Source organism: Brassica napus, chromosome C4, assembly GCF_020379485.1.
Source record: "Brassica napus cultivar Da-Ae chromosome C4, Da-Ae, whole genome shotgun sequence".
In the NCBI taxonomy this organism is placed as follows: Eukaryota; Viridiplantae; Streptophyta; class Magnoliopsida; order Brassicales; family Brassicaceae; genus Brassica; species Brassica napus.
Genome location: NC_063447.1, coordinates 54,723,463 through 54,737,709, shown reverse-complemented (window position 1 = coordinate 54,737,709; position 14,247 = coordinate 54,723,463). Strand labels below are relative to the sequence as shown.

The following is a 14,247-nucleotide window of genomic DNA, read 5'->3' as shown; positions in this document are numbered from 1 at the left end:
GATTTTCCTAAAAGAAAAAAAGAAACAGAACTATTGTCAGAATAAAATAGAATCAGAATTAGAAACTGAAATTTGATTCATAAATCAACAAACCTCTTAACAAGATGAGAGGAATAAATTGTGAAATTAGAGAAAAAAGAAAAAAAAAATTCAGAAATGGAAAGGATACTAGAAGGAAAAAGGCGAGAAGACGAGTCGCGTCTTGAGTTTTTTTTTCTTCAAAATTATAAAACAATTTAAGATTTATTAAAAAGATATGGGAAATATATTGTGTAAATATATTAAATGGGATAATTGGTAGATTCTCTAACGATTTTTTTTAAAACAAATTTTAAACAATATATTGTAATTTGAGAAATATTAAAATTGGGCAATTTAGTAACTTAATTTATATATAAGTATATTTTTTCCAAAAACTTAAATAATGGTGTAGTTTTCAAATTATATTCTTATTTGAATGTGTTTCTCGAAATTTTCCTAAATTTCTATCTATTTTCTTATTTTCTAATTTTAGATATTTTTTTTAGAAAAATTCACTTGGATAACTCTTTTTAAGTTTTTGTCACAAAAATAGTTCTCAATGAAAAAAATGACCAAAATAAATTTTATTAATGAGTTTTTATCCTATGGTTAACTAATCTATACATAGGGTTTAGAGTTAAGTGGTGGAGTTTTGGGGATAGGGTTTCAAATTTTAAAAAATAAAATATAAATATTAAAATTTTCAAAATAAAAAAGAGTTATTTTGGTCATTTTTAGGGCTATTTTTGTGATAAAATTTTGAAAATATCTATCGGAGAGAATTGTCATTTTTTTAGAGAAAATGACTAAAAATTTTTTGTCACAAATATAGCATCTAAGAATAAAAATGACTAAAATAGCACTTAATGTTTTATCAAAAGAGATAAATATACACTTATGTCCCAATGGTAAATTAATTTAGATATTAGGGTTTAGAGTTAATGGGTGGGGTTTAGGATTTAGGGTTTATGGTTTAGAGTTTAGGGTTTATGGTTTAGTGTTGCGGAGTGGGGTTTTGGGATAAGATTTCAAATTTTGAAAAGTAAAAAAAAATTAAATTTTTCAAAAGATAAAATGCTATTTTGGTCATTTTAATTTTTAAGGACTATTTTTATGAAATAAACTTAGAAATGTATTATTTTGGAGATTTGTCTTTTTTTTACATGAGATATTTATTTTTGTTTTCATTCCAACTTCTGATATTATAGATGTAGCTAAAACGCAAAACTTTGAAAACTCGTAATCACACTACATTCTTCCTCACCACCAAACCCGAAGCGGTCTCATAACCTCCACAAGAACCTCATCCCATGGCGATCCGTACCTACATCTCAGCAACCTCCACCACCCCGCCGATTCCTCAGGACCCTTCACGCAGTCCCCTACCAACCAAAATCATTCTACCAAACAAGAAACCGGAGAAATGGTCCACCGGCGTCGCTCCCGGAGAGTACGGTGGTCCTCCGACCACCACGAAGCTTCGAAAGTACTGGGGAGGAGAAAAGGAAGATCCCATCACCTCCAAGGACTTAATCTGGAACAGAGACTTCATGGATCAGATGAAGAAGCTGTTCGATTCCCCTGATGATGCTCCTCTAGACCCATCTCCCTCTAAGGTCAAAGTTCTTCTCAAATTAAGTGGCAAAAGGTTACGTTTTTAAACAAAATCTCAGACACTGATTGATCGTGTGTTTGATAAACAGGAAGAGTCATCTGGGTTTCTGAGCTTTAGTAGAGTTATGAGTCTTGACAGGTTTGCCTTCTTACATGTTTCTTTGTCTCCTTAAAAACTGATAAAGTTTGTTTCTTTTGTCCTTAAAACTGATAAAAATTGCTTCTTTTCTCCTTAAAACTGATAAAAACTGTTTAATTTTGTCTTAAAACTGATAAAAACTGCTTCTTTTCTACTTAAAACTGATAAAGTTCGTTGCTTGGCGTTTTTGATTAAAAATGGTTGCTTTGTTGTTTCTAATGTGGAACCATAGTATGGATGTTGATTTAAGCAAGGAGCTTACATCGTCTTCTTCAAAATCAGTCTTGAGAGATCTTGAAGCTTCCAAATCCGAAGCCAGAAAGCAGATGGTGCGGTTCACTAAATGATAAAGCCACATTTGCTGATTGTTATTGTCTCAGAAGTGTGTGCTGTTTTTTTTGTCAATGTCACTAGAGTAAAGCTAGAGTGTCTCCTAAATGGAAGCTGGCACCTACCCGTCGTGAGCAGGATAAATGGGATAGAGCAACCAAGGCTGCAACTGGTGGCAGTGTAAGTTATATCTTGCAGATGATCATCACTTTTTTCATTGATTGATTAGTTCTAGACCTGTTTCTTACTGGAAACCTTGATCAGATTCGAAAGACAGAGACGTACTTGGTTTTCTTGATTTCTTGATTTTGTTTTCTGTTTTGTGATGCAGGATGTGATGTTTAGGGAGCTGAGGCGGCCACGTGGTGACCGACAAGTGTTGGCTGCTGAATCCAGGGAACAATATTTCAAGGTATAGCTAATTGAGTTACGGTTTGGTCTCTCATGAAAGGCCATATTGGATATGCATTTATCTCTTTTTAATCTTCATGGGCTCTCTTTGACTTTTGGATTGTTTTTCTGCAGCTGAAGAATAAGCTTCAGCTTCTCACAGTTGGCATTGGTGGTGTAGGTTTAGTCTCAGCTTATATTTCATATACTCCAGAGATTACACTTAGGTTTGTCTTCTTTCTCCTGCTAAGTACTTCAAAACCATTCAGAGAGCTTTAAACTATTATCTGTGTTGGAACAGTTTTGGTGCTGGGTTGATGGGGTCATTAGCATATATGAGAATGCTTGGTAACACTGTAGACGCCATGGCAGATGGAGCCAGAGGAGTTATGAAGTACGTGTTACATGACTCTTTTCAAAACTCCTATCCATTTATCTATATCTTAAATGACTAACGTGTCTCTTTTCTTTCTTTGGCTTCACTGGTTTGATCTGATAGAGGTGCATCTGGTCAGCCACGCTTACTTGTCCCCGTTGTCTTGGTTATGATATTCAATAGATGGAATGCGTAAGCGCTTCTCCCTCTTGTGCATTTCATTATCTTTCGCTTGGGACTGACTTCATATGTTTGGCAGAATACTTGTTCCTGAGTATGGATTCATGCACTTGGAGTTGATACCAATGTTGGTTGGGTTCTTTACTTACAAAATTGCTACATTCTTTCAAGCTATAGAAGAAGCCATCACTATCTCTACTCAAAAAGACTGATGTCTAAAGCCACCAACTTCAGTGTCTATATAAACAAGTTAGATTGTTATGTGTCCATCATCTTTAAGGCCGGTGGCTAGGTCAAAGTCAGTGTTGTAAGAAAATGTTTCATACTAATAAACTCATCATTTCATAGCAGAAAATTACCAAGAGATATCATAAGTTCATAAGATAATCATTTCTATGAAAATTATATAGATTTCAAAAAAAGAAGTTAATTGTTGATATTTCTCTGTCTCAGTGACTTCTTCTCCCAGTAGATAAGTTGGTCCAACTTTTCTCTCTTTATTTATTTTTTTACATAGAGTGCTTGACAAAAAAATAAATGAACACAAAAAGAATACAGATCAAAGAGCTCTGTTTATTCTTACTAAATAAAGACCAAAATGCTCTCTAATAAGCATACCAAAAACACTGACCTGTGACATGCTTGTTTGTGTCCACATTTGGTGCCTCTTGCCTGCTCCAACATCTATCAAAACTGAACTAAGAATCTCTCTCATTAGAGCCTTGAAGCTCGCATGATCTTTAATAGCTATGCCACTCAGATTAATTTTTAAGAGCAGAGCTGTGCTGCTTCTTGAGGTGAAACATCTTTGGCTCATAACCCCCACAGAGAAGTGGTACTAACACAATGTGTACTCACAGTCAAGCAAGCCTCTAAGTATCTCTTCACAACTTGGGCGCTCTTGAGGCTCTTTCCAACAATCTGCAGATAAAATATAGTAACATCGACTCAGATTGCACTGTTGCCCTTGAGTAATAAATGAAAAAAAAAATCAACCAAAATGTTCAAGAAACAACATTAAACCTGCAATTAGTTTGCTGAGTGGACCATCAGGAATCTCAAGACGTGACTTTTCATGAGCAACAGCAAATATAACCTGAGAATCAAAATTTTATCAACCAATCAATCAAATTCACTTGGAAATTATTTAACCCTGAAAGAAGTAGAATCATGCATGGCACAGCATGTTGTTGTACCTTCTGAGGTGGAACACCTTCCCATGGTTTACGCAAAGTAGAAAGCTCCCACATTATGACCCCAAGACTAAAGATATCACACTTCTCTGTAAAAGGCTCCTGGCGAATGAGTTCTGGAGCCATCCACTCTGGTGTCCCAGCAGATGAAGTGTCCTTCATGTTTTCGTCAGTCATTATTCTCGACAGCCCAAAATCACAGATCTTGACCGTCCAATGTTTGTCCACCAGACAGTTTGCACTTTTCAGGTCACGGTGGACTATCTTCATCCGGTGTATGCACATCAAACCCCTTAAAACATCCAAATAAAAAAAAAATAACAGCTTGAAAAAATAAATCATCTAGGGAAAGATTTAAGAAATGCCTCGAAAATAAATAACAAAAACAAATCCTTGTTTCTTATGTGGAGTGAAACAAATCAAGTTTGTTCACTCCATTAAGATATAATACTTAATTAGGAAGATAATTAAAAAGAAAGATGACACAATAAGCCACAATAGTGCACATTAATCTACCATGATTCACACTTTGAGCAATATATGCAGAGGAAGAGCAAAATAAACTGGTAACGTTACAAGCAAGCTATGTACCTGCAGATGTCTCTAAGCATCCTGAGCCTTCTATGCCAGCTAAGTTTCTTCTTCTGGCCACTCATATGGATCAAATAATACAAAGATCCCAGCTCCATGTATTCCGTGATCATTGATAAGCGTGGAGGTTTTGTGCATGCACCCAGAAATAGCACAACTGCCAAAAAGGGCAAGTGAAGAAAACAATCTCAGACATGTGTCCACAAAATCACTTTTAATACACATGACACAAGAGAAAGCAAGAGGTTGTGTCAGAAACAAACTTCACCATTTGGGTGGCGAACACGGCTGAGGATCGATATCTCATTGCAGAAATCTTCCATGTTCTCGGCAGTAAGATCTTGCTCCAGAAACAATTTAATTGCAACATCTGTCCCATTCCACACTCCACGAAAAACTTCACCAAAAAATCCTACATGCATAAAACATAAGACAAATGATTCATTACACAACAATGCCTTAAGTAGTTGAAAATGAATCTTAAGAGTAGTTTACCAATCCCCACGCGAGTTCCAACAGTCAGCTCAGAGAAGTCAATGTCCCATTCCTGATAGGGCAACAAAGGCTGATTCTGCAGTGTGGTAGACTCAACCACTTTATTCCACGTGTCCTTCACGGCGAAATCTGAAGGTCCTCGTCGTCCAGATCCTTGACTCCTGTAAGCATGAGGAGATGACGGCAATGACATTGTCTTCTTAGAATTGAACTCATCATCAAGACGGAGACCAGACACCTGGGAAAACAAACACACAAGAATTTAAAAAATAAAGAGAACTAATAAAACAAAGTAGTCACTCTTATTAACCAAAGATCTCCAACTTACATTGCTATTGATACCTGAGCTGTTTCCATCCTCTCGTCCATGCAAGAGACGGGTTTGCTTTGATTTCTCATACATTTCTCGTACAGCGCTTCAAAGATTTGTAACAACAATAGAGTCAATACACAAGCAAATCATAAAACTACAGCCAACACTGCACACGGGTGAGAATAGTAACCTTGCAATGTCATCCCCAATCTCTGGTGTGATCCTGAAACTTCGCCGTCTAGTTTTACGTATTTCTGATGTGGATGAACTGTTTGAATGCTAAACATATTAAAAGTTGCTTACACAATCAAATATATACATATTCTGACAAACAATTGTAGATTAGTGACTTATAATATCACTGCGTTGGAGTGAAATAAACAAAAACTGAGAGTTGAAGCAAGAGTAATCCTTGAGATCTATTTTGAACAATATTTTGCATTACCCCTAAAGCAACACATGAGGCTGTGGTTGCAGACGCCAAGCTTTTCATTGGCTCCAACCTTCTCTTGGGTACTAAAAATTCATGTAAGTTTTTGCTCTTATCTTTTATTACTCATGAGAGTAAGTTCAGTGGTTTGGCTCTGATAGAAATTTCTAGGAAAGATAAGAGTGTAGCCTTTCAAAGGAACCAGTGAAAAGTTTAGGGGCTGCAACCACAGCCTCATACGTTGATTTTAACATATGAGAGCACATATGCAAAATCTAGCAAAAACTTGTATAAGCAACTTAACTAATACAAAGATGCTGACTAGATGTATAGAAAAGGCTGAGGATTTGGGCATGTATTAATGTAAAGATGAGATACCTTGAAGGAGATGCGTCACCAGTGTAGTCCTTAAATGAATTCCTTCCAGTGCTCAGCATTGATCGTCCATGTGATCGCATAGATGGGTGCTCTGGGCTGCAAATGTAACAAATCACTAATCAAATTGGCTCAGAGACCATTCTATCAAGACATTTAAATATAGGAGAGAAACAGAAGTTTTACATATATTGCCAATGTAACAATTTGTATTTTATTTTTATTAACTATAAACCAGTTCAGAAAGATCAACCTGGAGCTAGCAGTTCTCTGTTCAGCAACCACTTTTCTGCGGCTACGTCTCCAGAACACAGTGGCAACATTTGGTTCACTATGCGAGAAGTTACTAAAGGGAGAAAAAAAAAACACATTTCTATCATTGTACTGACTCCATTATACAACTTCGTTCGAAAATACATGTAACAGTTACCTAGCTGTAGCAGGTCTGATCATCAAATTATGCAATGATGGACCAGAAGCATTTGGATATCCTTCTAACCTCCGATGAAACTGAAGATTCTCATCTTTTTCTGTACTGTTAACATAGGAAACGATACATCACCCCAGGGAAAGCATATCACAACAGAGTAAGATGCTTTAGAAAAAAATGAAGCCAGCCGACCTCTCAGGATCTCTTCTCTCATATAAAGGACTATTTGGCTCCAAAGGCGAGTCACAAGAGTCGTTTTCTGCAGAATCACTTTCACCAGCAGGTGAGATGTGTGCCATGAAAATCGCCTTGGCTGATCGAGGTACCAACTGACCAGGAAACCGAATCAGATCAACCAGTAGTTCCACGGAGTTTATCACAACTGTAACAGACATGTGTTTGCTGGTGTCTAAGCAATCCACAGTCCCATCATTAGGCAGACCCTGCGCTCATATGAATCAAACGAGTTCATTGGTAAGAGGCAAATAGCAAAATAATAGAGAAAACATCAGAAACTGAGGCTTCACCACCACCAGACGACTCTCGAGTCCTACAGTATCAGCCAGAACTTTGAACAAAATAGCCCGAGCTCGACAGCACCCACGCTTGATTTGGCCAAGCAGCTGAGCACCATGGTTTTCAAACAAGAAGGCGTTTTCCTCCAGAGCAAGTTTTGAAGGGCTTTCAAGTGTAGGACGCTTATAAAAGTCAGATACCTGTTTTAGAGATAAACGTTTTTTATAATTAAAATAAATGCGGAAATGTAACAGAAAGAGACAAGAGCGGTTACACAAATTTTCTACCGTTCCAGCTATTTTCTTGATCACCGAAGCAGGATTAGAGCCGCTGACAAGTGTAGTGATCAGCTGTTTCAGCATTGCGAGCTTCTTGTCTTTTTGAAAATCAACAAGAATGACTTCGATTCTGACACCTTCCTCTCCCAAAGCATGAAGCTCACTCGGTGTAGGTAGTCTATTATATACTTCCTTTACTCTCTTGTCCTAGAGCAAAATTTAACATAAGAAGCTTGCATCAATTTCACAAGAAATTTAGAAAAATATTTAAAAAATGCTCACCGGAACAACAGAGTAGAAACCATTAGGAATGGGTTCACAAAGCATCCCAGTATCCCAAAGATGCTGTGCTGCTCTCTGACCTGGAGAGACCTCCTGGTCAACGCTTCTAGGGGACTCTCTAATCAAACCATCACCTGGAGATTCAACAGAGAGTGACTTAACCCTTTCCGCAAGCTCTGAAGATTCATCTCGTTTCTCTTTCATCTTTTTTTCGGTACGCTTACGTATCACTGCTAATCTCTTTCACCCCATAAGAGGCTTTCTATATCGACAACAATGCTCTGATTGGTGTAGAATTTGACCCATCTCCTCTTGTTTTCTGCACTAAGTGAGAAAAAGACATGTGACCTTTTTCAGACGAGAGAAAAAAAAAAATCTGAAAAGACATCATTCGTTATTACACCACTCATTGTCCCCACAAGAAATTAATTCGAGAAATAACCTCAAAAAAATCCCGCACAAACAAGTACAATTCATCCGGCCAAAAAAAAAAAACACAAACTTAGAAATAAAACTGAATAATCAAATCATCATCATGATACAAGCTCAATAAGATAACCTTCTTGCACGACACAACGAGTCTTTTGAAATTTTCAGACAAGAACAGTAACAGAAAAATCTAATGTCCTAACCCACATTACATTTAAAAAACTCAACAACGTATAGAAACGCATTTATCTATAGTAATCTTATTTATACAGATCCGTATGGGTTAAACAAATCAAACACCAACTTAGGGAAGACGATCAAATGCAATCTTATCGAAGAGAGAATCGTGTTCGTGTAGACATAAAACCAACGATACGAAAAAGATCGAAAGAGAAGATTATACCGACGATAACAATGGGGAGGACACAGAGCGAGAGATATCGGAGAGGAGAATGAAGCAACGAAGAAGATGAGAAGAGAGAGCGGAGGTCACGTGGAGAAGGAGCGATAGATCACGTGACTATTGGGAGTACGGAGTCGAAGTGTGGGACCAGCTATATTGCTAATCCAGCTGGCTATGGGCTGTTGGGCCTCTTAAGTCAATGGCTGTACCTATTGGACCCTACTTTATTTATTCGTACGTTACTATCTCTGTTAATACATACTATATTCTTGTAATGTATATTTTTTGGTTAAGTGGTAAAATGGGTTTAACTAATGAATATATTACTCTTTCTGTTTAATTGTAGATGAAAATTATTGCAACTACGAAAAAACTCATGATTCATGAGTACCATGAAAAAAGATAAATGTTGAAAGAAATGCGTAAATATTCTAAAATGTTATGAGATTTAAAGATTCCTAAGATAATGTAATGAAATGAAAGGTACTACCAGTCTGTACGAGTGTACGACTAAGACAGACCATGGTGACAAACTGTCGGCAAAGGACGTAAAACAAAATAACGCATGCGAGATTAGACCACACGAATCTTTTACTATCTTCTTCTTCTTCTTCCATTACTAGACTTTTCCGTATCTTTAATTTTCTTTTATGGATACTTTGAATACCGATTTTGCTGTAATGAATTGCTCACAAATACAGTTGAACCACCGATAGTTTTAAATATACTTCATATTTCTTAATTTGTTGGCATAGCATTTTGTAAACTCATAGTAACAATGATTCAACTAGAACAAACAAAAAGTATCTTTAAAAACAAACTAAGACACTATACTTAAATCTTAAACGTTAGGCACTATTCATCCTGCTTTAGTAAAAATATCTCTGTTAAGTTTCGGAGAGACGCTTGAAACTTTCACAAAGTTTAAAGGTTTTGAATATTTGTATATATTCATAGTTTCTTTTGTAATATGTGTTACCAGAGGCTTTGCAGGTCAGCGACGATCTCCACCAAACCATAATGATCAGAAGCGTTAACTATGATATTTTTTGTCAAGAGCTAACGGTACATGAGAATTTTTTTAGTCGAACGAGTTAGCATTAGTTGTCAAAAATGTAGCTTAGAGATCCTAATTGTGAATCTTCAATCTATCAAATTCTCTCTTTTTTAATTATTTATACTGGTTTTGAATATGTTAATTAGCACAAAAAAAAAACGTAGGAGTATTGTATGCAGTTCGCAAAATGTAGTTTAGCTTCAGTTTATGTGGCCCATTTTCAAAGTTATTCTCAAACCCAAATACAACAAACCTTTGTTATTTTGTAAGGTCTCTATTTTGTAACAGACTACATGTATATAAAAACAAATTGGTATGATACGGTATGAGATAAGCAAACGATTGTGACGTAAATTATTGTCTTTATCTCATTGATTTGTCATTTTTATGTGTATTGAATGCTTATCCGTAGATGATGATTCGATTCAACCATTTGATATCAAAACTATACTAAAAAGCCAGATATAAAACCCTCTGAGGGAGTCCACGTCGACATGTAAATTCGTCCAATAATAATGCAGCAAATGGCCACGTCATCGCGAGTTAGATAGATTTGGGCTTCTGATGTCTTACGCGTCGTCTTCAGAACCCTAATTCGATCTTCACTCACCTTTCGACTTCCATCTCTTCCTTCGATCTTCTCTCGCCTTTCAACCTCCATCTCTTCCATCTCTCTTTTCTCCAAAACCGTTTTGCCGAGTAATATCGCCATTAACTCCTCTAATCAAAACTATACTAAAATCATTCAATGGATCCTTTCCACCTTCCTCACCATTTTTCTGTTTATAAATATGTTTTCCTATCTTATGCTTCCGTCAAAGTTGATAATTTTCTCACTAAAATTCATTGTGATGGAACCCACCGACAAATCTTCGATCTCCACCGAGCGCAAGAACAGCGAGAAGACCGTCGTCTCCTCTGCGTCTGTGAAACCAAGCGGATCTTCGATCTCCACCGACCACAAGATCAGCGAGAAGACCGTCGTCTCCTCCGCGTCTGTGAAACGAAACGGGAAGTATATTGCCGCCTCCGCGACTGTGATAAAACCTAACGAGAGGACTGCTGTTTCATCTGCCAATCTGATGAACCCAGACGCTGCTACCGCTCTCTCCTCCGCGCGTGGCGACCAAGCGATGTTGTTCAGAGATGTTTCACACGGCCAACGCGAAGCTGACTTGATGTTTCGTTTGATTCACTTCTGGGAGGCTCGCAATCCAAACACGAAAACTTGATTGGACAAGAGATGCTCCTTATCGACCGAGAGGTTTGTCTGACTTTTTAGCTTCTTCCTCTTGCTTTACTACTGATCGGTTGAGAGAGTTTGGATTTTTTTTACACTTCATTCTGCTTTAGTATAGTTTTGATTGGGATAGTATTATATTAATCGATGATTTGGATTGTTCACAGGGTACCGCGATTCAGGGTTTTGTCCCAGCTGGACGTGTTGGGACATTTGATCTGGTATCTAGTTCTGTGTATAACCTGAGTAATTTTTTCGGATCCAGAAGCAAAAATCAGTATCGGGTTGCTGATCATGTCGCCACCGTATCGTTTTCTTGGAATACTTCTCTGGTGGTGCTTGAGAACCCTCCAGTTTTTATTCCAGACGATAGGTTCAGGTTCCACAGCTATGAGGAGTTTAAGGCCAATTGCGACTCCAGGGGTGATCTTTATGGTAAGACATGATTGCATATTTAGATTATATGACACATTTGGTATATGATTAGAGTTGATGTTTGATGTCTGCGTATTCAAATTGTTCTATCTCAGATTACGTTGGCCACATGAAGCTGGTGAATGGGAAGACTATCAAGGACCATATGATTCTTGACGAAGTTGATATGGCAGAGAAGCGGCATGTATGTGTTCATGTTCAGACACATGAGTAAGTTTGTTCTACTGTTATTGCTTTCATTGTTCTGTATGCTATTTTTAACACATGTTTTTATGTTATGTCGTGGACCGGTGATGAAGCTTTATCTGTGGGATGATACTGCAGCCGATTTCCTCTAGAAATTCAAGTCGTATTGGAACACCCCAAGCGTTCTTTTGGTCACCACTGTGAACCCTAAACACCTTGGAGGTTAGTAGTCTTTCAGTTGGAACTGTATTAGTCACTCTTTTGTTGTTAGATTAGGCGGTAGTAATGCATGTTTTTAATAATCACAATTGGTTCATTTGGTATTAACAGGCACCCTTGCTCTCACTTCTATGTCATCTTATCGGATGTTTATGGATGCCGATGTTCAGCCTACTAGAGATTATCTTGAATGGTAGACAAATATGTATTTAGTTCTTCGTTCGTTCGATTTTTTTTTAACATTTCATGTGGCTTTTCTAACGTATTTGAGCTCCTATCCTTTTTTCAGGTTGAATTCCAACTCTGATATTGCTAATAGGATTGCAGCTGAGGTAGTCACTAAGCCTGAGTCAGTGACTCTTGAAGAGCTATTCTCTTACGTCAAGCAAGACTCTTCTAAGGTATAAGCATTGTTCTGTTTTTGCGTTCGTTTCCATGCGTTTGGGTACTTACTAGGCTTATTTTATTTTTCCACAATGAAGGTTGCTTGGTTTGAGTGCATGGCGACAATAGATGATGTTGTCCAGGGTTCTGCATGGTATTACATCTCCTGCGATGGATGTAATAGCAAGGCGGTCAAAGGGCATACTTCTTTGATTTGCAACAACAAGAAGTGCGTGAAGACTGAAGTCACAGGCGTACCTCAGTAAGTGTTGAGTCTTTTCACCTATGTTTTGGCAGCATTAGTATCTAATCTTCTTTTGTTGTAGGTACCTCACGAGGATATCTGTGTATCATAAGACTGAGCAAGCAGTTTTTGTCATTCTTGGTGATGCTGGCAAGGAGCTGACTGGTAAACATGCAGCAGAGTTGGTTGCTAATTACTTTGAGGTATTTTCAAATCTGTCTATGTATAGCAAATAGGTTTGGGTTACGGAAAAGTAGTTATGACATCATCGATTCAAATATTATCTCAACTCATGTGCATTTTGCTTGGATGTTAGGCTAATGATGGAGTAGGAGCTGATCACTGCGTGCCTGTTCCGCAAGCTTTACTTGATACAATAGGGCAGACATGCAAGTTTATAGTGAAGGTCTCGGATCATAATCTGACTGGCAAGACTCAGACCATAACCGTCACCAAGATACTCCAACCAGAAGCCCCACTGCCGTCGACTGTAGGTGTTGGGTCTGGTTCTTCAGGAAGCTCTGGAGATACTGCAGGTGATAAGGCTAGAAAAGCCGCTGAGATCCTTGAGGCAGATGAAGCAAAATGTCCCAAGAGTGGCTAATGAGTTTTCTACTTATCTTCCTATGCAGTGATTGTTTTTTTTTTGCTGCATTCCAAGTCGTTCTTTTATGTTTCTTTTTTTGGCTTTATGTTCTTTTCCTTTCAGACTTCTGGCTTTTGACTTTTATGTTTAAGTTTTTTTAATACAATTTCGTTATATGGTTTCTTCTTATCCTTCTGAGCAATTTACATATTGTATTATGATCTTTACATATTGTATTATGATCTTTTATGTATTGTATTTACCTATGCCGAAATTTGTTGTAATGAGGACAGATTGCTATGACTCTTGTAAGTTTGTGAATATTCGCAGACATAAAGGGGGACAGCTCTATCTTCTCAGGTTCGTTTTTTGGAGCAGAAGGTAGTAGTAGTAAAGATAAAACTCCACTTTTGATATTTTTTGTTTACGATACTTCCAAAATTTAGGAAAATTTTGATTTGATTGTTCCAATTGTCTCAAATGATGCAGTGTGCAGATGCTTGAAGAGGAATTGAGAATCAGAAGAAACTAAAAAGACAGGATTGACTTTGCGCTCCATCTATATGCACCACTCTCTTTGCATTGTTTTTTTTTTCTTTGTTGTTGATGTTTTTGGATTGAAGTTTCCTTTAGTCATAACATAAACTATTAATCTTTTCCATGTTATATAGTTTGATCAAAATATAATAATGGCTAACTATATACTGTGATCTTATTATCTGTATAGGAACCAATGAAATGGTAATATCTATATATATTTACCACATCATTTGGTTGATGACAACCCAATTCAGAAATATTTCACGTAGTTTGGACAACGTTGGAAGCATGATATTATATGATTACTTATCATTGTTTAGAACTAAGTTATTGGACTCATTCGATCGAACACTTAATAATTATAAGATATATGTGGACAACGTTGAATGATTAAAAACAATAACTCTTTATATATGCCAAAAAAATTGAAATTTTAAACAAAATTAAAAAATGATGGGCTGAGGTTCGAACCCTGTTCAAGAGCAAATGCGGATGCTACTCTACCACTATACTAAAGACACTCATTGCAGATATATGCCCAACACTAAAGATATATATAAACCGCTTGGGA

At 37.1% G+C, this 14,247-nt stretch overlaps 3 protein-coding genes across 5 annotated transcripts; 2 read left to right on the top strand and 1 right to left on the bottom strand.

Annotated features, from left to right (window-relative positions):
* The first annotated feature begins 1,230 nt into the window (after window positions 1–1,230).
* On the top strand, window positions 1,231–3,400 carry BNAC04G41710D (protein CONSERVED ONLY IN THE GREEN LINEAGE 160, chloroplastic). Its single transcript, XM_013846532.3, has 9 exons — window positions 1,231–1,637; window positions 1,725–1,774; window positions 2,007–2,103; window positions 2,189–2,284; window positions 2,436–2,516; window positions 2,630–2,721; window positions 2,796–2,888; window positions 2,994–3,062; window positions 3,130–3,400. The coding sequence occupies exons 1-9, from the start codon at window positions 1,332–1,334 to the stop codon at window positions 3,260–3,262; spliced, it is 1,017 nt and encodes a 338-aa protein (XP_013701986.1). The 5' UTR covers window positions 1,231–1,331; the 3' UTR covers window positions 3,263–3,400.
* Window positions 3,401–3,523: 123 nt separating this feature from the next.
* Window positions 3,524–8,912, bottom strand: LOC106405961 (serine/threonine-protein kinase EDR1). Of its 3 annotated transcripts, none has more exons than XM_013846529.3 (16): window positions 8,786–8,912; window positions 7,954–8,272; window positions 7,681–7,878; window positions 7,405–7,593; window positions 7,070–7,320; window positions 6,878–6,982; window positions 6,701–6,793; window positions 6,451–6,546; window positions 5,833–5,910; window positions 5,658–5,745; window positions 5,330–5,567; window positions 5,103–5,246; window positions 4,835–4,991; window positions 4,247–4,535; window positions 4,074–4,146; window positions 3,524–3,971 (listed from the first exon to the last, which is right to left on the bottom strand). In XM_013846529.3, exons 2-16 carry the CDS (start codon window positions 8,155–8,157, stop codon window positions 3,889–3,891), a joined length of 2,286 nt encoding a protein of 761 aa, XP_013701983.1. In that variant the 5' UTR covers window positions 8,158–8,272; window positions 8,786–8,912; the 3' UTR covers window positions 3,524–3,888. The 3 variants fall into 3 exon arrangements, with proteins under 3 accessions (XP_013701983.1, XP_048609957.1, XP_048609956.1); XM_048754000.1 differs by having other exon boundaries at window positions 7,954–8,277; window positions 8,786–8,901; XM_048753999.1 differs by lacking the exon at window positions 8,786–8,912 and having other exon boundaries at window positions 7,954–8,743.
* Window positions 8,913–10,693: 1,781 nt separating this feature from the next.
* On the top strand, window positions 10,694–13,154 carry LOC111205798. The gene is made up of 9 exons (XM_022702023.1): window positions 10,694–10,990; window positions 11,250–11,517; window positions 11,613–11,701; window positions 11,856–11,925; window positions 12,034–12,115; window positions 12,212–12,323; window positions 12,405–12,568; window positions 12,633–12,753; window positions 12,867–13,154. The coding sequence occupies exons 1-9, from the start codon at window positions 10,694–10,696 to the stop codon at window positions 13,152–13,154; spliced, it is 1,491 nt and encodes a 496-aa protein (XP_022557744.1).
* The last annotated feature ends 1,093 nt before the right edge of the window (window positions 13,155–14,247 follow it).

Bases quoted from the DNA above. Each gene is read 5' to 3' on its own strand.
- BNAC04G41710D (XM_013846532.3), top strand. From the start codon at position 1,332: ATGGCGATCCGTACCTACATCTCAGCAACCTCCACCACCCCGCCGATT. The intron at 1,775-2,006 runs GTTTGCCTTCTT...GTGGAACCATAG, and splicing joins AGAGTTATGAGTCTTGACAG to TATGGATGTTGATTTAAGCA. The intron at 2,104-2,188 runs GTGCGGTTCACT...CAATGTCACTAG, and splicing joins CCGAAGCCAGAAAGCAGATG to AGTAAAGCTAGAGTGTCTCC.
- LOC106405961 (XM_013846529.3), bottom strand. From the start codon at position 8,157: ATGAAAGAGAAACGAGATGAATCTTCAGAGCTTGCGGAAAGGGTTAAG. The intron at 6,794-6,877 runs GTAACTGTTACA...TTCTCCCTTTAG, and splicing joins ATCAGACCTGCTACAGCTAG to TAACTTCTCGCATAGTGAAC. The intron at 4,536-4,834 runs GTACATAGCTTG...GGATGTTTTAAG, and splicing joins ATGCTTAGAGACATCTGCAG to GGGTTTGATGTGCATACACC.
- LOC111205798 (XM_022702023.1), top strand. From the start codon at position 10,694: ATGGAACCCACCGACAAATCTTCGATCTCCACCGAGCGCAAGAACAGC. The intron at 11,518-11,612 runs GTAAGACATGAT...GTTCTATCTCAG, and splicing joins CTCCAGGGGTGATCTTTATG to ATTACGTTGGCCACATGAAG. The intron at 12,569-12,632 runs GTAAGTGTTGAG...CTTTTGTTGTAG, and splicing joins GAAGTCACAGGCGTACCTCA to GTACCTCACGAGGATATCTG.